Genomic DNA, 24439 nt, shown 5'->3' with positions numbered 1-24439 from the left:
GAGCTGAGATCGTGCCACTGTACTCCAGCCTGGGCAACAGAGTGATACTCCCATCTCAAAAAAAAAAAAAAGAAAGAAAACTACAATTGCCTATGCACAAGTGCTGAAATTATTACAAATTTAAAACTGTGAACCAGTGGTAATGCTTGTAATCAGGTACTTTTCTTAAAATATTGAACATAAATGGATTAAATGGTTGGCATGTGTTAGGTGTTTAAAATGTGAGCTGTTCTTTTCCAAGGTCCATGTAGAGTGCCTTGTGTATTATTATAAATAATAATAATAAATATTTGGGAATAAATGGAGATTAAAGGACTAGTATATTGGCAGTATTAAGCATGATTTCTTCAAGTATAGTAATAAGATATAAAGTATGCAGCAGTTTTTGTAGTTCTATGTATATAATGTTTATACCTCTGTATGCACTTATGTGTCCATACCTGTATAATGTAACTCTGGCTGAGAAAGCCAGTCAGGCATTTTCCCCAACATTTTATTAAGAAAATATTGAAGCATATAGAACATTTGGAGAATTGTACAGTGAACACCCATATACCCACTACTTAGATCCTACAATTAACTTTTAATTGTATTTGCTCTGTTATGTAACTATATATCTGTCCATCCTTCTGTCCACCCAGTTTGCCTAAATTCTAAGTGTTCAGATATCAATATACTTCACCTCTGAACACTTAGAATTCAATATTTGTTTATAGGCTGATTGGGTTTTTTGGTAAAATTTACATACAGTGAAATGTACAATCTTGAGGGTACCAGTCAGTGACTTTTAAAAAAAAATTTAATGACCGCTTCACGAATGTGTGCATCATCCTTGCACAGAGGCCATGCTAATCTTCTGTGCATCGTCCCAATTTAGTATATGTGCTATCAAAGTGAGCACCCATCGGTGACTTTTGATAGAAGCCTTCATTCACCTTTGTACCCAGCCTGCAGCAGGATACAGACTATAAGCATTGCTTTGGAGTTGCCTCATGTCTTTTGGGGCAACAGCTGTCTTAATTGTTTTCCCACCACAGATTAGTTTTCTCTGTTTCAGAACTTCGTATAAATGGAATCTAAATAATATCATTTCTCTTGAGTAAATACCTAGGATTCGAATTGTTAGATTATATGGTAGGTATAGGTTTAATTTGCTATGAAACAGATCTTTTCCCAAGTGGTTGTACCATTTTACATTTTCACCAGTGATGTTTTGTTTTCCTTTTTCAAGTAATAACCACCAATTCATAGTAAGAGCTGCATAGTGCAGTAAAAATACTGAGTATAAGAATATTATTCTGTGTGAACTTTATTCTTACCAGATGCACGAGACTGTAGAAATCATGTAGTTTCAGTGAGATCAGAGTTAAAAGCACGTATTAGGAAGAAAGGCTTTGTGTTGAGAATATATTCTAGACAGAGCTCTTTGTTTTTAAAATATGTATAAATAGGCCACCAAAGATTTTCCCACCTTATTTTAATGAGTCTCAAAAGGGTAGATGGTTGCTTTATAAACTTCAGATTGGTAAAGTGCCAGAGAGATAGCAGACCTTTTTTTTCTTTTTTTCTTTTTTTTTTTTTTTTTGAGACGGAGTCTCGCTCCGTCACCCAGGCTGGAGTGCAGTGGCCGGATCTCAGCTCACTGCAAGCTCCGCCTCCCGGGTTCACGCCATTCTCCTGCCTCAGCCTCCCAAGTAGCTGGGACTACAGGCGCCCGCCACCTCGCCCGGCTAGTTTTTTGTATTTTTTTTTTTAGTAGAGATGGGGTTTCACCATGTTAGCCAGAATGGTCTCGATCTCCTGACCTTGTGATCCGCCCGTCTCGGCCTCCCAAAGTGCTGGGATTACAAGCTTGAGCCACCGCACCCGGCCAGCAGACCTTTTTTTTCAAGGCAAAATCCTTCCAAGATTAGATGCCAGTGAAGAAGCACCTATACAACTGTCTGTGAGTTATTTCCAAACTGAGAAGAGCTAACTTGTAAGAAGGCTATATGACAAATTAATAAATGGAAACTTTAACTCAAAATTTTTGTTTGCTTTGAAGCCTTTCTTGTGTGTTTTAGAGCAGGCTTTTTACACATTTTGCTTTATTGATGTTCATTCTGTTTGTCCCTTGATATTATTTTGAGAATTAGACATTTAGGCAGCTAAGGGTGAGTATATTAGCTTCCTAGGGCTGCTGTAACAAATTACTGGAAGCGGGGTGGCTGTAAACAACAGGAATGTACTTGGTCCCACTTCTGAAGGCTGGGGATCCTAATCACTGTGTCAGTGGGGCTGCTTTCCTTCTGTAGGCTCTGAGAGAAAATGGCCTCTCTCCTAGTCTCTGGTGCTTGTTCACAGTCCTTGGTGTTCCTTGGGTTGTAGATGCTGCACTCTAATCTCTTCCTCTGTCTTCACGTGGTATTCTCTCCTGTGTGTCTTTTTGTGTCTCTTCTCCTCTTGCAAGGACACCATTCATATTGGATCTGGGGACATTTTGGATCCACCCTACTCCAGTATAACCTCATCTTAACTAATTATATCTGCAAAGACCCTCTTTCCAAATAAGGTCACATTCTGAGAAGGACATGTATCTGAGGAGGACACTGTTCAACCCAGTACAGTGAGAAAGCCGAGACATTCACGAGACCATTTACATTGTCCTTGTCCATGGAGAGTTGCTCCGTGAATAGGACCCCTTTAGGAAGCCCCCGAGTCCCTCACTCACTTTAAAAGCATACTCAGTTGTTTCATTTTAAAATAATACCTACCACAATTTAGAATTTACTTGGTGAACCATAGTTTTATTTTACAGAGTGACCCAGTGAAGGGACTTCTCTGATACTGACTTTGATGTCTTGTTCTTACAGGATTTTAAAAAGATGATTGAGATACCAGAATAGGGCAGTTTGAGTTGAAATCAGCCTGGGTTCAAATCTTGACTCTGCTGCTCATGCCTGAGTCCATTGGAAAATCTGGGCCTCAGTTTGACCTGTCTGGTGATCCCCATGCATCTTCTCTCTCATTCACATCTCATACATTACTTAAAAAACAATCTAGGAAACTGGATTCCACAGAACTAGAAAAAGAAAGCCTTCTTATTAGCTTGTGAGATCAAGCCCAAAAGGTAGAAAGGGTGCTTTTAGAAGGTGGTGTGCTTTTGAACTATTACGTCAAACCTTTAAAAAGAGTCTCCTTATAGTATAGAGCTTGTTTTCTATTCCAAAGCCGAAAGATTTTCATAATTTTTTTCTTTCTTGAAGAACCGTAAATTTTTTTACCCTTAATTAAAACATTGAGTAGACTAATTAGGAAAATATTGTGAAAAAGGGAAAAAGAATTACAAAATGCCCTTCCCTGTTCCCTGCCCCCATCCCATAAGAGTGCAAAATAGCTATTAAGACAGTGCCCACATCTTAAGTATGATCAAGCATCTCTTAGACACTTCTTTTGGTCTTTTGGGTACCATGAAGCTCATCTTTCCCTCACCCATCAAATTCTGTGTTCTGGTATCTCCCTCCCTTGCTCCCTTTCGGGTTCAAAAGATTTTCCTGTCTCAGTCTCCCCAGTAGCTGGGATTACAGGCGTGAGCCACCCCGCCTGGCCACTGGTATGTTTCGACAAGTAGAAAATGTCAGGGTACTAGAACAAAGTTACACAGAACCTGTTAGGCAGAGGTTAGCCAGGAAAGAGCGTCATCACTTTATCAAAGGCCTCATTGCCAGGACTGATTATTTAATGTATGATTTGGCCTCATAACACTCAGCCAGTTCTCAGTGAAATGAGAAAAATGTATAGCTTTCATCCATTTAGATATTTGTAAAAGTACTTATGCATTTGTGGCAAACTTTAGGTGGGGTCATAAGCTATTCCACATTTTTCAGAAGGCCACTAAAAACAACCACAGACTTGCTTTTGGAATGTTAATTTCAGCACATTATTATTGTAGCCAAGCAGACTGCTTTGTTCAGTTAAAGCTTGTAAAAAAAAATTAAATCTAACACATTATGAATTTAGTTTTCATATACAAAAAAACCCAGAGACAAATGGATTCCCTTCATTGCAGTTGGTGATATTGACTGAAAGAACTAACATAAATTTGATCTTTTTCCTCTTAAAGAAAGAAAAAAAATGGGATGGTCACAGTGGCTCAAACCTTTATCCCAGCACTTTGGGAAGCCAAGGCAAGAGGATTGCTTGATCCCAGGAGTTCAAGACCATCCTGGGCAACATGGTGAAACCCTGTGTCTAAAAGAAATACGCACAAAAAATTAGCTGAACATGCTGGCACTTGCTTCTAGTTCCAGCTACTCAGGAGGCTGAGGTGGGAGGATCGCTTGCGTCCAGGAGGTCAAGGCTGCAGTAAGCCATGATTTCACCATTGCACTCCAGCCTGAGTGACACAGTGAGACCCTGTCTCAAATTGGAAAAAAAAAGAAAAGAAAGAAAAAATGATGTACTTCTAGTCTAGTACCTCTAGTAAAAGGTATAAAGAGGATAGACCTAGGCCAGGTGGGATGGCTCACACCTGTAATCCCAGAGGGAGGCTGAGGTGGGTAGATCACTTGAAGTCAGGAGTTAGAGACCAGCCTGGCCAGCATGGTGAAACCCTGTCTCTACTAAAACTACAAAAATTAGCCAGGTGTGGTGGTGCATGCCTGTAATTCCAGCTACTTGGGAGACTGAAGCAGGATAATCTCTTGAATCCGGAAGGCAGAGGTTGTGGTGAGCTGAGATGGAGCCACCGTACTCCAGCCTGGGCAACAGAGTGAGACTCTGTCTCAAAAACAAACAGAAAGAGGATAGATCTAGACTGTTTCTTTTCTGGAGTCCGGGGAGATTTGAATCCAACTGTGATCATCCTATTAAAAAAACAAGTCTCTGAGGCCAGTCATGATCTTGCCTGCCTGGAGCCCACTGAGAAGCCATTAGCTTAATCTAGAATAACTGAGGCTATCTGATTGGCCCTGCTGGCTTCAACCATATGTGCTTTCTCTCCATTACAGCCAGAGGAAGAGCAGTTGACCTGTGATATCACCGGATCCAGTTCATCCACCGATGACACGGCTTCACTGGACCAACATTCTTCTCATGGCAGTGATGTGTCTCTCTCCCAGATTTTAAAGCCAAACAGGTCAAGAGATCGGCAAAGCCTTGATGGATTCTACAGCCATGGGATGGGAGCTGAGGGTCGAGAAAGTGAGAGTGAGCCTGCTGACCCAGGCGACGTGGAAGAGGAGGAGATGGACAGTATCACTGAAGTGCCTGCAAACTGCTCTGTCCTGAGGAGCTCCATGCGCTCTCTTTCCCCCTTCCGGAGGCACAGCTGGGGGCCTGGGAAAAATGCAGCCAGCGATGCAGAAATGAACCACCGGAGGTGAGATGGGAGGCAGTTTGTTTAGTGTCTCAGTGTGTGCTTGCTTTTGAGAAGCTTCTGATTTGTGTTATTGTTGGTAAAAGAATTTAGGAGACCCCATAGTATAGAAGAAAGAATATAGGCTTTGGAATCAGGAAAATCTGTGTTCAGACCCCAGCTCCATAATTTACCATGTAAATGACCTTGGGCAAGTCACCTGACCCCTCTAAGCTTTAATTTTCTCATCTGTAAAATACCTTCATTATTATTTTTAATAATACAGTGAAATGTGATTGTCATATAGTGAGTGTTTAGTAAATGGGAACGTTTATTCTTACCACATTAATGAAACTTATGAATGATAAAATATTGGAGGCAGTAGTTTCATGTCAGCTTTGAATTAAGAAACAAACATGAAGTCTTACAGTCAGTCTAGTACTGAACTGAGACTAGAACTCTACTTATTTTCATCCTGCATAATGTCATGGGATCTCCTGTTTGAATTTATTGCTGAGGCTTATCTAGGACCATTGTCCTAATACCTCTGAAGATAATGGAATGAGAGTGAGATTTTAATCAGTTTGACTAATTCTTCTAGTGTTACCTGCATGTAGTATAACCTGAATTTTAAAGTGTTAAGAAAAACCCCTTTAAAGCTTTGAGTAGTAATTTTTTTCTGATTCTTTAATAATTTAATAAACTTCATAACTTTTGCCATCTGATTAACTCCTTGGAGCAAGGGGAGGAGCAAAGTAGCCCTCCACAGAAATTGTCAGTCCCTTTTTGTCCTGATGTTTTTCTTATTCCACATTCCTTCATTCTCTTCCCTGTGCCATTTCTCTTTGAGCAGTGTCTCTCTCCCCAGTGTGGTGTCTGTATGTTTCATGCATTTGTATCCCATTTTGTTTCATCTGCAACACTGACCTCTTCACCATTCATTTTCAGTTCAATGCGAGCTCTTGGGGATGTTGTCAGGAGACCTCCCATTCATAGGAGAAGGTACAGAGTTCGTTAACTTGATGGACTAACCATGTCACCTCTGAGCGTATACTAACAAGCATCTCATTCTGCTTAATCCATGATCGGACCATCTACTTTTAAGTAATGTCCCATCTAATTCAGGCAAATAAAATATAGGTACTTATTAATTGCCAATGTCCATTTTATATGAAATGGTTTCTTTAATTGAAGTTTTATCCTATTTTATCTTTTTTAAAAATTATTTTTAATTTTTTCAATCTTGTGCTCATTGGTGTTCAGATGACTGTGATAATAGGGTCTCACCCAGCTTTCCCTAGAAGAGTTCAAAGAATTGTCTATGTCGTACCTATTTAATGGACCCTGGGGAGTACTATTTTTTTCTTCTCCACAAAAGAAAAACCAGGAATGTGTGTGTGCTTGTATATAGGCCCTGAAATATTGTCAACACATTCTTTAATAATGTAATGAAAGACTTTATTACTAGGCCACCTGGCATTTTCCATTCCATTGTGGATGTAGTCATTTCTTAAAGCAAATCAGAGGTATAAGTTCAACTCTTGGCCTTTGAATTCCTTAATTAGTATTTGTCAGGTAATATTTTGAAGCTAAAAATAAATGATTTTTAAGCTGAGAAGTAATTTCTAGTCAGATTGCTAATTTGCTTCAAATTTTGCATTGGATTTTCTTTAGAAGTCATTAGTGACCTTTTCTTCCATTGTTTAGAAAAACGTTTAGAAGTCCAAAAATTAGGGTTATATTACTGCCAGTGTCTCGTATTAGGAGACATTTGTAAAGAAGTATTTTTAACTATTAGCTGAACCTGTTTTTTGGGAAGTAGGCGAATAGTGATCTTTCCGACTTTGTCTTTTCCAAGTGGATGCTTTGTTTAATTCCAGATTTTAGGCAAGAAATTGAGCTTAAATTCAAATGTTCTCATGAATTTCAGATAATCAATGATTCCTATGAAATTGTTCTTCCAGAAAATAAGTTGTTAAACAAGTTTTAACCCCATCTCTACTAAATGCTTTTCCGTAGAAGGTTCTTTGGAGGTACATTTGTCTGGGTCTTTATTAAAGCTTTTCAATATGTGCTTATTAAAAACAGGCACTTGATGACAAAGTGGGAGACGACAGATTGCTGGATGCAGTCCGAGTTAGTGTATAGATGTGCCTGTCGTCAACAACTCCAGCCAGTTTCATCCCTAGTGAAACTTACTTTTGTAGGAAGAATGTAATGTATAATTTAAAATTTTGTAAAATTGAAACATTACAACAGGTATTATAAGGCAGGGGGAGGGACATTTGTTTTTTTTTTAATCTAGAACTTTCCAAATCTCAAAGCCAAAGAACTGCTAAATATTACCCCTACTAATTGAGGAAATGACGATGCTTTCAAAAATACCCTTAATTATGAAAGGAGTTTTCTGTTACCAGAAAGGGCAGACATTGTAGACCATCTGCAGCTTCCTTCCTGGTTCTTTAGAAAAGCTGTTACATCTTGGCTGAGCACGGTGGCTCACGCCTGTAATCCCAGCACTTTGGGAGGCTGAGCCAGATGGATTGCTTGAGCCCAGGAGTTTGAGACCAGCCTGGGAAACATGGTGAAACCTCATCTCTACTAAAAGCACAAAAATTAGCCAGGTGTGGTGACACGCACCTGCAATCCCAGCTACTCAGGAGGCTGAGGCAGGAGAATTGCTTGAACCCGGGAGGCAGAGGTTACAGTGAGCTGAGATCATGCCACTGCACTCCAGCCTGGGTGACAGAATGAGTCTGAGTCTCAAAAAAAAAAAAAAAAAAAAAAAGCTATTATGTTTGTCTTCCTGCCTCCCTATCGTTTTTCATTCTCTTCATGTTAAATCTCTTCACGGTATTCCACATCATTGTCATATCCTGAAAGTAAAGAAACATTTAAATCTGTAGAAGGAGATTATTTTTAAAAATGATGGTTTGGCAGTGTATGTTCAGTTACTGATTTGCCACATTCCTGTTTCTAAAAAAAGAAGTTGGATATTTAGGTAAAAATATGCCTGTTTATTAACTGGCGATTTAAAATTTAATAATGTCGAAGAACGGACTTCTGAGTCTTATGTGTGTTTGTAAAATATATATCTTCTCCTCACACAAGTAAATTGTGTCAGTGTCATCCCACTTACCAGAACAGTGAAGTGTCTCCACTGTATTTTTACTTTCTGCTTCTGCACTTGTAAGCTTTATACCACTAATTTAATCTGATTTAAAATGCTTTATACTATTTAGTTTTAAATGATATGGTAAAGATTTTTTTAAAGAGCCATAGGAGTAGCTCTTACATCCTCCCACCATTTTCCTTGTCTCCTTTCTCCAGCCAAAAACTCCACTTGACAACAAAACAAAGTTATTAGATATATCCAGCAAAACAAAGTTATTAGATATATCTAATTTTTTTGGTGCCAGGCCTTCCCATCTGCAAGATTCTGGAGGGAGCCAAGTGGTTTTATTGTTGTCCACAAGCTCTGCTTTTATCTCTTCTCAGAAAACAAAAGCACATCACCTAGAACTTTATGGCCCAGGTAGCAGGGTATTTTTTAAATGATAGTTTTTGTTAATAAAAATCCTGACGTTTCTATGCAGTTTCCTTTATAGAGCACACAATATTTTGAATTGATTATTGTTTTAGCTAGTGGTGTTTACTTAGCATTTCCAACCCCACATTTTCTGTCCCTGCTACTTGAGAATAGACACCCCTACTGGGATATTCAAGGAAGTAGATGATCAGATGGATTTTTTTTTTTTTAATCTGAAAAACGGATACAAACTTAAAATTTAAAAGATACATTTCTAACTTAGTGCCATAGAATTCCTTTTTAAAAAATTTTTATTATCGGCCAGGTGCAGTGGCTCAAGCCTGTAATCCCAGCACTTTGGGAGACTGAGGTGGGTGGATCACTTGAGATCAGGAGTTCAAGACCAGCCTCACCAACATGGTGAAACCCCATCTCTACTAAAAAAAAAAAAACAACAAAATTAGCTGGGTGTGGTGGCGCATGCCTGTAATCCCAGCTACTCAGGAGGCTGAGGCAGGAGAATCACTTGAACCCAGGAGACAGAGGTTGCGGTGAGCCAGGATCGCACCATTACACTCCAGCCTGGGCAACAAGAGTGAAACTCCATCTTGGGGGGGAGTTTTCATTATCATTAAAATATAAGCAAATATTTAATCAGTGTTATATGCTTTATCTTTAACATAGTAGCCTAGTGAGTAGGGTTTGAAGATGGATGCCAGTGTTGACTAAGTATCTTATGCAAAATCTATTAATTGTCTGGTTTGGTTGGATCTATAATGGAAACACATGAAAAAAAAAAAAAACTGATGACTTCATGAGTCCACCAAAGCACAGTTTGTCACTGTCTCTTTTAAAAAGTTAGGGTTAGTGATACTGTGGTAAGGGTGATGTGGGAGTATGGGATGTACTGAGAGATTATTCCCAATGATGGAGTTTGAAACACCTCTCATGTCTGAAGAGTGAGCCATAGGTAGTTGCCACGGGTTCACTAGAAGGAATGTTTGGGTTTCAGGTTGAACTGGTGATACTGTAAAGAACCCACAGTCTTTTCCACAGTGCTATATAGACAAGAATAAAACATTTTTAAGTTTCTATGGTTTTTATTCTAGCCTTTTTAAAAATTGTCAGTGTTACATTCCTAAATTTTTTGTTGAACAAATAAATTCGTCTGTCTCTTAACTATGCCCTTCGTTTTTAAACCTAGTAACTCCATCCCTGTTTCCTCTTTTCTCCCTGCATTTCTGTTTCTGTCTTTGATGTCATCCCCAGTATGAGCTGGTGCCCCTCTGGTGTGCAGTACTCTGCTGGCCTAAGTGCTGATCTTAATTACAGAAGGTATGATATTGTTATGTGTCCAGCCACCAAATGGGGAACCATAAAATATGCCATCAGGGCTTTTGGCTTGGAGCTGGCTTCTGTGTGGCTGGGATGCATATGGCCAGCCTGCTTTGTCTGTGAGCACAGCGTTTCATTGCCTCTGCTATGGGTGTCACTAACTCAACTGAGGGGATACAGCCTAAGAGTCAGGTGATGCATCCTCTATGTCTCAAATGGCCATAGATTTGATGTTTTCTGCACAGATTTATCTCTCTCTGTCTTGGCCTGTCTTGATTTTCAGATCCTAGAAATTCTTGGATCCTGAATAAAACAATCAAAGAACCAAGGCAGCTAATAAGATGTACTGATTTCTATTATGCTTCTAAATCCACCAATCTGTGTAGATTCCAAATTCGGAGACTCCTCGTCGTTTCATATTCTTGTCTCAACTGAACAGCCAGATTTGATTACTAAAACATTTTCAGGATTAACTTTTGCAATAAGCATAGATCTGGTTTTCTTAGGCTTTTCAAGTAATTTCTTCTTCACTTAGCCCCTCTTCTTATCCCTGGTATTGAAAATGAGTTTTACAGGCCAGGTGTGATGGCTCACACCTGTAATCCTAGTACTTTGGGAGGCTCAGGTGGGCAGATTACCTGAGGTCAGGCATTTGAGACCCGCCTGACCAACATGGTGAAACCCTGTCTCTACTAAAAATACAAAAATTAGCCAGACACAGTAGCAGGTACCTGTAATCTCAGCTACTTGGGAGGCTGAGGCAGGAGAACCACCTCAACCCGGGAGATGGAGGTAGCAGTGAGCCAAGATGAGGCCACTGCACTCCAGCCGGGGCAACAGAGGGAGGCTCTGTCTCAAAAAAAAAAAAAAAAAAAAAAAAAGGAAAAGAAAGAAAATGAGGTTTACAGAGACATTTACTTGTAGTTAGTCATGATTTCTATTATATTGAAGTAAGAAAAACATATCCCTTGTTTAATTTACCTACTAGAGAAAATAGAGATATATATGGCTTCATTTCATAATAAGTGATTTACAAAACCAAAATAAATAAATAAATAAAAAATTTAAAAAGCAAATACAAGTCCTGGACTGGTAGGTATGAACTTAATTGTAGCAATTTTCTGTACAGTTTTCCTTGAGTGGAGATAACTGAGTAGCTTTAGTATACCTTCCAATTGAATTCCAGCTCATTGTTAGCTGAGAACATCGTCAGCTACAGCTACGTTTTGAGATCTTGGTTATTTTAAAGAAGTTTCCGCTGCAGTTGTAACAGATGTGAATTATTCTAGTTAGTAACCCAAGGAGGTTAAATCACTAACCTGTCTCTGTAGCCTTCTGCTTACTGAAAATGCTTTTCATTCTGCAAACCACAGAATCTTTCTTGGAGGAATCCTCTTTAAAATGCCAAATCCTGATTGCCTTTGTTCCCTTTACCAATATCCAGGCAAAAAGTTACAGCTCTTTCTACTATTAGACCTGGTTGCTTTTTCAGCATTTGTTCATTAAGGTGTTATATGTGCCTGTTGCAACTAACAATTCTCGGGAAGTCTGTCAGCAGTTGTTTGGCCAGGTGTGCATAGAATAGATGGTAACACTCATGAGTAACACTTGGGTTTTCTGGGGTGAAAGCATACCTGTAAAATTATAAAGGTCAACTTGAACGTAAAATTATAAAGGTCCATTTAATGGACATAAGGGCAAGTTACCCAGTTTGCCTTCTGAAAGTTACTTAAGCTCATATTTTCTCTGTGAGATTTAATTACTTGGCATTAGTACAGTTAGATTCACAAAGATTAATTAGATCAAGGAAAAACATTTATAAAGTATCCGATAACTATGGTCTGTCTGTATAGTATATTGAAAAATATCTGAGAAGTGATCTTAGGTGGTTCAACATTTGGATAAATTTAATGGGGTAAGAAAATCTAAGTGCAGTATTCTTTCTCAGTATTCCAAGATCTGTGGAGGAAAGGTAGGTGGTATTCTTTGTGCTATGCCCTTTTAGACAGTTTTGCTAGCTGACATAGAAATAATACATGAACAAGGGAGATACACCCAAAGGGATTTTGTGTCCTCCTCTGTTTTTGAGACCCAGAAATAGAATGAATTAACTTTTGTGCCCTGTGTTCAGTTTCAGTCTAGAAGGCTTGACAGGAGGAGCTGGTGTCGGAAACAAGCCATCCTCATCTCTAGAAGTAAGCTCTGCAAATGCCAAAGAGCTCAGACACCCATTCGGTGATGAGGAACGGGTTGACTCTTTGGTGTCACTTTCGGAAGAGGATCTGGAGTCAGGCCAGAGAGAGCATAGGATGTTTGATCAGCAGGTAAGTCTTAAATATGTCTAATTTGGAAAAAATGTATTTCACAAAATATGAACATAGAAGGCAAGGCTTCTGGTAGTATAAGGCTAGTAGCTATGATTACTTACCCATTTTATGATATACTTAATCTAGCACTAAACCAAGTTTTTAGCACTTAATTAAAAAGGGCCAGGCATGGTGGCTTATGACTATAATCCCAGTGCTTTGGGAGGTTGAGGCAGGAGGATCACTTGAGCCCAGAAAACTCAAGACCAGCCTGGGCAACATAGCAAGACCCCCATCTCTACAAAAATTTAAAAATTAGCTGGACATGGTGGCTTGTGCCTGAAGGCTGAGATAGGAGGATTACTTGAGACCAGGAGTTTAAGGCTGCATTGAGCCGTGATTGCACCGCTGCACTCCAGCCTGGGTGAAAGAGCGAGACTCTGTCTCTAAAAAGAAAAAAGAAAAAAAATAAATAAAGAATGCCATTAATCTGCATAGATTTAAATATTCCATCAAGGCACACTTTTTAAAATTAGGAAAGTATCCAGGATATTAAATTGAGTTTTTCCTTCTTATCTGAGACCGTCTTTTACCATCTCAATAGTAAAATGAATCTTGAAATATGCTACATATCGTTATTAATTTTCCCAATTCTCTAAAACATACCCCAAGTTTCTCCTTTGTAGGAAAAAAAACTTTCTTACTATACCTTCCAGGAAATGTCTGTTGATTCTCTCTCCTTCCCTTCCCTACTAGAATTCTTTTTTTTTTTTTAATACTTTAAGTTATAGGGTACATGTGCACAACATGGATGTCTGTTACATAGGTATACATGTGCCATGTTGGTTTGCTGCACCCATTAACTCATTATTTACATTAAGTATTTCTCCTAATGCTATCCCTCCCCCAGTCCCCTACCCCACGACAGGCACTGGTGTGTGATGTTCCCTGCCCTGTGTCCAGGTGTTCTCATTGTTCCATTCCCACCTGAGTGAGAACATGCAGTTTGGTTTTCTGTCCTTGTGATAGTTTGCTCAGAATGATGGTTTCCAGCTTCATCCATGTCCCTGCAAAGGACATGAACTCATCATTTTTTATGGCTGCATAGTATTCTATGGTGTATATGTGCCACATTTACTTAATCCAGTCTGTCATTGATGGACATTTGGGTTGGTTCCAAGTCTTTGCTATTGTTAACAGTGCCGCAGTAAGCATACGTGTGCATGTGTCTTTATAGTAGCATGATTTATAATCCTTTGGGTATATACCCAGTAATGGGATTGCTGGGTCAAATGGTATTTCTAGTTCTAGATCCTTGAGGAATTGCCACACTATCTTCCACAATGGGTGAACTAGTTTACACTCCCACCAACAGTGTAAAAGCGTTCCTATCTTTCCACATCCTCTCCAGCATCTGTTGTTTCCTGACTTTTTAGTGATCAGCATTCTAACTGGTATAAGATGGTATCTCATTGTGGTTTTGATTTGCATTTCTCTGATGACCAGTGATGATGAGCATTTTTTCATATGTCTGTTGGCTGTATAAATGTCTTCTTTTGAGAAGTGTCTGTTCATATCCTTTGCCCACTTTTTGATGGGGTTGTTTGTTTTTTTCTTGTAAATTTGTTTAAGTTCTTTGTAGATTCTGGATATTTGTCCAGATCTTTTGTCAGATGGGTAGATTGCAAAAATTTTCTCCCATTCTATGGGTTGCCTGTTTACTCTGATGCCTACCAGAATTCTTAAGAGAGTATCTGTGCTCCCTGCCTTCTCTTTTTAAAATTTTATTTGTTTATTTACTTATTTAGAGACAGGGTCTCACTCTGTCACCCAGACTGGAGTGCAGTGTTGCCATCACAGGTCACTGCAGCTTCAACTTCCCCAGTTCAAGTGATCCTTCTGCCTCAGTCTCCCAAAGTGCTGGGATTGCAGGTCTGAGCCACTGCTCCTGGCCCTTGCCTTCTCTTTATCACCACCTAATCATATCTTAATTTCTGCTGCTATCACTCTCTTGAAACTCCTGTCTTGAAGGTCATCTTCAAGGAAGGTCATGGATTTCCTTGTCAGCCAAATCAAAGTGACTTCTTAGTTCTCATCTTCTGGGTGTCCTCATTATCACTTACCACTTTTGACAATCCCTTGGGAAGGTTTTGAGAATTTGAATGATAGGCTTTTATAGCATTGTACCTTACTGCAAGTCTTTTCTCTTCCTCTTGGGCCAGGAGACTTTGATTAATTTATGAAAGCATTCTGGGATACATCTTATTTCCTCCAAATGAAACATTTATAATTAAAAAAAAAAAAACCCTTTTGGAATAGATGACTGGAGTTTGGGGCAAAAATCTAATAATACATTTCTAATTAAACAAAAATGTTGACAACCTCTTCCTTGATTTGCTGAGTAGGACTTTGTGTAGAAGTTTAATTTTTTATTGTATCCTACTACAAGGCACTAACATGACCAAATATAAACTTGACACTGAAGGATTATCTTAGTAATTATTGTAGCACTTATGCTTGTGTGAGACCAGACGAATAAAGAGATTTAGGCATAATGAAAATCAGTTGAAGAGTAAATTTTGCCCCTTTAAAAATTTTTTCTACTTGTTCTGATACTTCAGAAAGAGAAAAAATAAGAATATGAAGAATATGCTTGTTGAAGCAAGTGATTTAGATTTACTCAGCCTAACAGTAACAGAAAAAAGAAGGAAAAAATAGGAACAATTATTGGGTGGCTACTGAGCACAGCTTTGCTAACGGTAAATAAACCAGTGAACAAAATCTTTAAAATAAAGTGCATTTCAAATGTATAGAATCCTTTGGAAATCATGTGCAAGGTAAGGTAAAATACCAAAATTGTGGATTTGTAAACAATCATAGATCAAGACCCATATATCCCTTCAGATTCAGCTCAAGCTCATTTAAATGGCTTGCCTAAGGTGGTGTAAGTGGCTATTAGCTAAACAGTATTAAACTCAGAGTTCCTGGCTGTTAATTTCACTGCTTCTTTCCAGGTTTTGGAGTAGGTGAATTTTAATGAGGAAATAAGAATGATTTAATTTTCTTAATATTGTTTATTTTCTGAGATGGATGTTTCCAGGAATTTGACAGATAACCCTGCATTTTAGTAAGACATTACTACCACTGATGTGTTTCTAAAAATGGACTGTCTTTCTGAAGCGGACTTTCTGATTCAGTCTTTCTAGATTAAGTTGTTGTTTTAGTGCCTTGCTATGCTTAGCCTTCCTGGAATCTCTACTTAGCCATAGTTTTTATCTTGTATGGAACCTCAGAGTGGGTATTTGAGCTGCTTGTATCATTCTGATCTGGATGAGTTGCCTGCAGCCAACTTCCTGTTAAAAGTCTCTGCTGAGGTCATTTTTTCACTGAGGTCATTTTTTAGACCTCACAGTTGTATTTGAAACATAGCAACTGTTTACCTCAGCTGCCATGGTTACACATGAAACAAGCTCTAAATAATCAGAAGTCTGGCCTAATTGAGTCAAGTTCATGCTAGTAACGGATTTTTCATTGCTTCTCTTTCAACATGTGTGAGTCATAAGGAGGCAGATTTCATTCTGTGAAGGGAAGGGATTAATGATAAAGTCAGTTAACAATTGGAATGGGCTCTTTTTTTTTGTTTTTTTTGTTTTTGTTTTTGAGACAGAGTCTCGCTCTGTAGCTGAGGCTAGAGTGCAGTGGCGCGATCTCGACCTCGGCTCACTGCAAGCTTCGCCTCCCGGGTTCACGCCATTCTCCTGCCTCAGCCTCCTGAGTAGCTGGGACTACAGGCACCCGCCACCGCATCCAGCTAATTTTTTTGTATTTTTAGTAGAGACGGGGTTTCACCGTGGTCTCCATCTCCTGACCTCACGATCTGCCCACCTCGGCCTCCCAAAGTGCTGGGATTACAAGCGTGTGCCACCGCGCCCGGCCAGGAATGGGCTCTTATCACCAGAAGTGTGCTAGTGGACACTAGACAACTGTCTTTCAGGGATATTGTACCAGGAACTTCTACAGGTGGTTGGATTACATGGTCTCAAAGCTGCTGTGAATTTACTGAGAGTTAAATTGTCAAATTTCAGTTACCTTTATGTTCATGTAGAATCAGTATCATCTTAGAAGAGGATAGGGAAGAGATTTAGGCTTCTTTCCAGATACATTGTTGCTTTGTTTGTGACCTTAAAACTCTTTACTTGAATCTCAATATTCCAATTATTTAAAACCAGAGGCCAGGCCTGGCGGTTCACGCCTATAATCCCAGCATTTTGGGAGGCTGAGTCGGGCGGATCAGTTGAGCTCAGGGGTTTAAGACCAGTCTGGCCAACATGGTGAAACCCTGTCTCTACCAAAAATACAAAAAATTAGCTGGGCGTGGTGGTGTGCGCCTGTAATCCCAGCTACTCAGGAGGCTGAGGCGGGAGAATCACTTGAACCCGGGAGGCAGACATTGCAGTGAGCCGAGATCATGCCACTGCACTCCAGCCTGGGCCACAGAGTGAGACTCTGTCTCAAAAATAAAAATAGGCTGGGTGTGGTGGCTCACGCCTGTAATCCCAACACTTTAGGAGGCCAAGGTGGGCGGATCACAAGGTCAGGAGTTTGAGACCTGCCTGACCAACATGGTGAAACCCCATCTCTACTAAAAATACAAAAATTAGCTGAGTATGGTGGTGCACACCTGTAATCCCAGCTACTCAGGAGGCTGAGGCAGGAGAATCGTTTGAACTGGTAGGCGGAAGTTGCAGTGAGTCAAGATTATGCCATCAGCCAGGGTGACAGAGTGAGACTCTGTCTAAAAAAGTAATAATAATAAATAAAGTAAAATCAGAATACTGTTACCAATATTCTACTATATCTGTATGAAGGAGTATTTAGATTTTCAAAGAACAAGTATTGTAGGTAGTTTGATATTTCCAGTGAAATTATTTTTATGTGATTATGCATCCAGTAGATATTTATTAAGTACTTACTAAGTTTGAAACATTGTTAGGTGCTATGAGGGATACAGAACCACTGTAAAGAATGGATACTCTAATGATCCCCATTTTACAGATAAGAAAACTAAGCCTCAGAAAAGCTAAGTAACTTTTCTGAAATTGAGCAGCTGTTAAGTAGCAGGAGCAGACTTTAACCTATGTCTGTCTGACCACAAGGCCTGTGCTCTCACCCCCTTCTGTACTGCCTTATTTTACTATGTAGGTCTAATTATAAGGTTTTATGCTTACCTAGAAATATGAGAGCATATGCTTACATAACCTGTTCTTTACTCTTTTACTTCACAGATATGTCACAGATCTAAGCAGCAGGGATTTAATTACTGTACATCCGCCATTTCCTCTCCATTGACAAAATCCATCTCATTAATGACAATCAGCCATCCTGGATTGGACAGTGAGTATACTACTTTTTAAAAAAATTAAATATATTAAATCTTAACCACTGTTCCTATTATTTTTCTCACTTTAAGGCCTAATAACATTACCTGCGAAAATTTGCTTGCTGCTGCTTTGAATGAATGGCTTAGCACTTAAACAGAAAAGGTGACATAGAGTTCATCATGAGATCTTCCTCCTTTTGCTACCTAAAAATATCCATAATACATTAAGTTTATTGTATTTGTGGGCACTTTTTTTTTGTTTTTTGTTTTTTGTTTTGAGATGGAGTCCCGCTCTTTTGCCCAGGCTGGAGAGCAGTGGTGCGATCTTGGCTCACTGCAAGCTCCACCTCCTGGGTTCATTCCATTCTCCTGCCTCAGTAGCTGGTACTACAGGCGCCCACCACCACGCCCAACTAATTTTTTGTATTTTTAGTAGAGACAGGGTTTCACCTTGTTAGCCAGGATGGTCTCAATCTCCTGACCTCGTGATCCGCCCCTCTTGACCTCCCAAAGTGCTGGGATTACAGGTGTGAGCCACCGCGCCCAGCCAGACACAGTTTTTAAACATTTTTTATTTTGAAGTAATTTTAGACTTGAAAAATAGTTATAAATAATGTTCACTGGGGAAAAAAAATTGCAAAAATAGTACAAAGTATTCCCATGTATTCTTCACTTCTAGTCTTCAAATGTTAGAATACTTGTTTCACCAGCCTCTCCCCCTCTCTTTGTCACTCCCCTTAAAGATTTTTTCTGAAACATTTGAGAGAGTAAGTTGTATCCGTAACACTCCTTCACCTCTAATTTAGTGTATATTTCCTAAAAACAAAGATATTCTTTTATATTACCATAGTATATGAGTACCATATACGGGCCTTCTCTGGCTACTGAGTGCTAGCATTAGTATATAAAAGTACCTTATACTCTTATATACTATGATAATACTATATTACCATAGTATAATTATCCAAATCAGGAAATTAATGTCAATAAAATTATGTTATCTAATATGCACACCTTATTCAGATTTCAAATTTTCTCACTTATTTCTGGGTCCAAGATTCAGTCTAAGAGCATATATTGAATTAAGTTGTCATGTCTCTTTAGACCTCTTTAATCTAAAAAGTTCCTCAGTTGATCCCTGTCGTTCATGAATTTGTCAGTGGAGAAAACTGGCACAGTAACTGACCTGAGCTTTTCAACAATGTCAAGCTCAAGAAGGACAAAGCAAGACTGAGACAGAGATTTAGTTCTGTGAGGGCCAGTAGGATTACATCTGAAAGGGGTTAGTGGACCTGTATGCAGGTTCAGATCAACTGGCGATGGAAGTTATGTAGAGCTGTCATGGCACCCATAAGCACAGGGCCTTGCGATGCTCAGAAACATACTTGGATTGGATCAGTGTTGTTTTGTCACAAAGCAACTTGTTCTTTGAGAAGCCTCATTTTTTATTTTTTAAATGTTGATTTTTTTATGAGTAGTTGCTGTGTGGGATCTGGATATAAAGATTAAATTCTCATCAAAGAGGGAGTGAGTGATACATTATGTTCTTTGCTGAAAGAGCATGTGTCTTGGAGGCTGAAGCCAAGGAAATAAACACATTCTCCTGGTGTTTCTGGGGTTTCCTCATTATTCCCTGATATAATTCAGTTTAAGAGTTGAGAAGCAGATGCCCTGTATTTATGGGATGTTCCATCTCACTTCATGACTTACTGGAATCCTAATTTTTAAAATTTTCACAGTGGAATTAAGACATAATGGATGATTCTAGCCAGACATGGTGACACGTGCCTGTAGTACGGCTGCTTCAGAGGCTGAGGCAGGAGGATCATGAGCCCAGGAGGTCAAGGCTGCAGTGAGCTGTGATGGCACGACTGCATTCCAGCCTGGGTGATAGAGTGAGACACTGCCTCAAAAAAAAAAGAGAGAGAGAGAGACATAATGGATGATTCTGTTAAATTTTTTCTTGTTTTCATGTGATTAATATTTCAAGTACAAATCTAGCCTACTTGACAAAAGGTGTCTAATGAAGACTTATTTTCAAAGATGTGTCCCCCAGAACTGTGACAGAAATAGCTTTTCCTGTTTTTGCTTGTTTTGATTTTTTTTTTAATTTGGCTTTGAGTTAGAGGTTTGGCTTGTATAGAATGGAAATTACAATTGAATAGTTTGCAGTGAATTTGATAAGCCAGAATGCTAGCACTCAGTAGCCAGAAAAGGCCAGGAAGGCTCTCTAAGTGAGACATTTCAGCTCAGTGTGCCCTCCTTCTGTGACCAGCAAGCATCATGACATAGAGGATATTGTACTTCTACAGCAACAGATACCTAGTACCAACAGAATGTGTCCCAAAGAGAGACCTTTTTCCTATATTTTGTGACCCACTTTCTTTCCTTGTGGATGAAACACTTCATTATTTTTCCTTCACAAAGCAAGGTGCTTTTGGACTGTGTTTTCAGTTGCTATCCAAACACTATAAATAATACAGCTAACTCCCAAAAGCACTATTCTAGAGGTTCTGACACACAGAGCTTTTCTTCCCATTGCTGATAATTTTTCTGCTCAACTCACCTAGGGAACCTGATTTCAGTAGTAGACTACTGTCAAAAGTAGGGCTTCAAGCAAGAGTTTACACCTTTCATCCAAATATAATACCCTCATTCTGATTTGTAGCGTGCATTTCATGCAGACTGGAATGATAGCTAGCCCCACGTACCTTTCTAATACCATATGCTGCAACAGAAGGACCCATCAACCTTAATGTCACTGTTTCTCCTTAGTTCCTCCTATATACAATTAAAATAGTTTCCCAACTGTATTTGTTATTCTACACTAGAAACATAATACATCATTTTGGAAATGTTAAAATTCTGACTGAAGAGAAGACTAAAACTTGTGTTAAAGTGTGTGTGGTATGCCTTAAGCATCGGGATAACTGGATATTTCATAATTTGCTCCAGACTCAAGTGTTCAATTCCAAATCACTTAAATACTTAGCATGATTCATCTATGGTCATATTCTCCCTAACTGAAATAGTGTAATAGTTAAAATCCTCCGTGATTTTTAAAGCCTAAAATGTTTGGTACACTTAAAATATTTTAACTGATATTTTAAGCACACTTAGTGGCTGTATTACTTTGAGCTTGTTACTGAAACTCTCTGCCTCAATTCAGCTGTTAAATGGGGATGATAATGTGATGTGGCTTAAATCTGACTTTATTTGAAGTCCATAGCATATTTTCTGTCACATAATGAGCACATGCTGTCATTGTGGAGTGTGATTGTTCACAATAACCGGAACAGCGCCAGGGTCCATTTTTCTCTGCCCAGAGCTTCAACAAGGTTAGACGTTGCTCACCATTGCTAGAACATTGTCTCTTGTTGTCTTGCACTTGGCTGTTTATTGTGAGCGTGCTTGTTTAGGAACAGAATGTTTTCTAAACTCATCCTAATCTCACTGCTTTCCAGCTTTTACCTGTGCTCTTTTTCCTTCTAAAGAAATTATTAGTTGCCTCGACCACAGTTTATCACAGCTGTCAGTAAAACTTGAGCATTTCTGAAAATGTATTTCCACTGAGCTGTTGTCCAGAATGTCTTTTCTTGGGTCATTTGCTGGATTAGAAAAACAGTCAAACTTGTAGCATTATTTCTAAGCTGGGATCTGTTTTTAAAAAAATCTATTGATGTAAAGGAAAATACTGAGTAGAGAGGGTGACTAAAATATTTCTGTGTCACTTTCTGGGGTGGAGAGCAGGCAAGCAGTAGCTTCTTTAGGAACCACAGAGGACGGGAAAAGCTGCAGTGCCTCCTGTCTTGGACTTACTGTCTTGATTTGAAGGGTGAGATATGATGAGCGTGACTTGCCGGCCATTTTTTAGGGGGTCGCAGTAGCACAGGTGCTGGCTGTGTCATGAGGCTTGGTGCCTGTGAGGACTGCCCTGAGGGAAACCTCTCCATGGAATGTGTGCACAGCATTTCTCCTCCTTGCATCAGAGAAAGATTGTGTGGGGCCTTTTTCTCCCACTGTACTGCGAAATGTAGATGGTTTCTTGATAGAACTTAAAAAAATTTTTTTATTTTTACATGTATAGAATTCAGTTATGACAGATGATCTTTTTTTTTTTTTTTTGATACGGAGTCTGGCTCTGTCACCCAGGTTGTAGTGCAGTGGTGGGATCTCTCACTGCAAGCTCCTCCTCTTGGGTTTACGCCATTCTCCTGTCTCAGCCTCCCAAGTAGCTGGGACTACAGGCGCCTGCCACCACGCCCGGCTAATTTTTTTTGTATTTTTTAGTAGAGACGGAGTTTCACCTTGTTAGCCAGAATGGTCTCGAGCCTCGGCCTCCCAAAGTGCTGGTCTTACAGACGTGAGCCACCACGCCCGGCCCAGATGATCCCTTTCTATGGCTGTATTTTTAACCTTTTCATTGCTCCCACCCAGAAGATGCTTCAAATAATAATCTGCTTGATTACATCCCTGGAAACACATTAGTGGTGATATGTTGAAAGGGGTATTGGACCCATTAGATGTTTTAACTTCATATGCTTCTTAATGAGATTTCATTTTCCCCTTCATTTTGTGTGGTGTGTTACAGGTTGAGCATCCCTAATTTGAAAGTCTGAAATGCTCCAAAATCTGAACCATTTGAGCACCAACATGATGCCACAAGTGGAAAATTCCATGTATGAGGCCTTAACAAAATTATGTAAAATATTATATAAAATTACCTTTGGGCTATGTATATAAGCTATATACGAAACAAATGAATTTCATGTTCAGATGTGGTTCCCATCCCCAAGATGTCTCATCATATATATGCAAATATTCCAAAATTCAAAATCTGAAATACTTCTGACCCCAAGCATTTCAGAAGGAATACTCTATGTGTATCACAAAGAAGGGCACTTTCCCTTGGGGTCATTTTTATAACTTCGCTTATGGCATGTGAGTTTGCCAAGTTTCTTAAGCATGTTTTGATGGGAGCAGTAACTTGTAATTGTGTGGCATGCATTAGACTATGACAGCTAAGGCCGTCTTGAGAGCTGAACTGTGGCAGTTATATATCTGTACCAGATCTTTAAAAAGGTAAAGGATCTGTGTGACCAAAGATCAAGGTGGGCCTCTGGAAAGTTAGGCATCAGTGCTATTGAGGATATTTTATCTCTGTTTCCTGGATTTCTTCTCTAACTGTGATGGAAATTTACTGAAGTATGTGTATATCTATGTGTGTGTGTGTGTGTGTGTATATATATATATATATAAAAGTGTATATATATATATTCTTAGCACAGTTCTGTTTGGAAAAGATAACATTGACAAATACATCAGAACAAAAATGTAATCAGACTTCTTTTTGATGTTATTAAATTGTAAGACTGGAAAACTTGCGTGTTCATTAAATACATATGAAATATAAACTTTAAATCAAATACCTTATAAAATTGAATTGTTATGTTACCAGAACATTTCCTTTATATAATATATATATGTTGGAGATTTCTGTTTGTCAGGGATACACTAGATACTCATCACTTAAGGTTTTTCCTTATGATCTATGATTTTGTGACGCATGAAAGGGATGTTCTTAGATTCTGGGTAATAGGAGCAGCTCATTTTCATTTTGTAAATCCGTTTCACATTTGGAGGCACATCAGAACACACAGTAGTATCTTACTTTTGCACAAGACTGTCACTGCCTGACAAACTAGTGTGTACTTGTACCAACATTTCTTTGATCTATTACGTGTAGTGGCTGCAACAGCAAACAGTGATGTCACTTAGCATTTATCTGGGGTATGGAGTTGCTTTCATATTAGATAGGTACAGGGCTTTTTCTCTCATTTCATTTAGGACATTGAGATTCCAGAAAGTCGGATAAAGGGAAGTTCGTTTATTAATGTGTTTATCGAGTAAATATTTGAGTATCTACTCTTTTCCATATACCAGGCTAGACAGTGGTAGGAGAGGGGAGAACTCACAGGTAGGGTTGCTTTCCTCACCACATTTACAGATGAGAACAAGTGAATCTAATAGAAAATGGGAAATGCAGTAACTTAAACATGTGATGTTATAGGACTGACAGACCTAAGGGGTCAGAGAAGGCTGACTGAGGAGAAGTAATATTAAAGTTTGGACCAGAAGGAAACTGGGAATTAGCTGGGTGAATTAGTATGTAGAAAGCAAGACTGTGGAATTTCGGCCTCTTGCCTGAGGGAAATGGAATCATTTACCTGAGGGAAATGGAATCATTTACGTTGATTAAATTGATCCAATAATTGATTAGAACACTTCAGGCTAACTATGGGGAGGAGAGATTGGATCAGTAGAAGGCTTGTTATGTTATGTTATGTTATGTTATTTTTTAAGACGGAGCCGTCGCCCAGGCTGGAGTGCAGTGGCGCTATCTCAGCTCCTGCCTCAGCCTCCTGAGTAGCTGGGATTACAGGTGCCTGCCACTACGCCCAGCTAATTTTTTGTATTTTTAGTAGAGACGGGGTTTCACCATGTTAGCCAGGCTAGTCTCAAATTCCTGACCTCGTGATTTGCCCGCCTCGGCC

General features: G+C 39.2%; 1 protein-coding gene and 1 non-coding gene across 16 annotated transcripts in view; one reads left to right on the top strand and one right to left on the bottom strand.

The window, feature by feature from the left end:
• AKAP13 (A-kinase anchoring protein 13) overlaps positions 1-24439 on the top strand; it is a 352869-nt gene that overhangs the window by 258976 nt on the left and 69454 nt on the right. For 9 of the 15 annotated variants that reach the window (XM_050797966.1, XM_050797967.1, XM_050797974.1 and 6 more), the window contains 5 exons: positions 4989-5359; positions 6284-6337; positions 10134-10199; positions 12331-12523; positions 17791-17899. In XM_050797966.1, coding sequence (XP_050653923.1) covers positions 4989-5359; positions 6284-6337; positions 10134-10199; positions 12331-12523; positions 17791-17899 — 793 coding nt within the window. The remainder of the gene's footprint in view (positions 1-4988; positions 5360-6283; positions 6338-10133; positions 10200-12330; positions 12524-17790; positions 17900-24439) is intronic. The other 6 variants (XM_050797981.1, XM_050797976.1, XM_050797973.1 and 3 more) reach the window with 2 other exon arrangements.
• On the bottom strand, positions 796-901 carry LOC126960186 (U6 spliceosomal RNA). The gene has a single exon (XR_007727774.1). It is a non-coding gene; the product is annotated as a U6 spliceosomal RNA (small nuclear RNA).

Source organism: Macaca thibetana, chromosome 7, assembly GCF_024542745.1.
Source record: "Macaca thibetana thibetana isolate TM-01 chromosome 7, ASM2454274v1, whole genome shotgun sequence".
NCBI classification, from domain to species: Eukaryota; Metazoa; Chordata; class Mammalia; order Primates; family Cercopithecidae; genus Macaca; species Macaca thibetana.
This window is presented reverse-complemented; position numbering and strand designations above follow the sequence as displayed.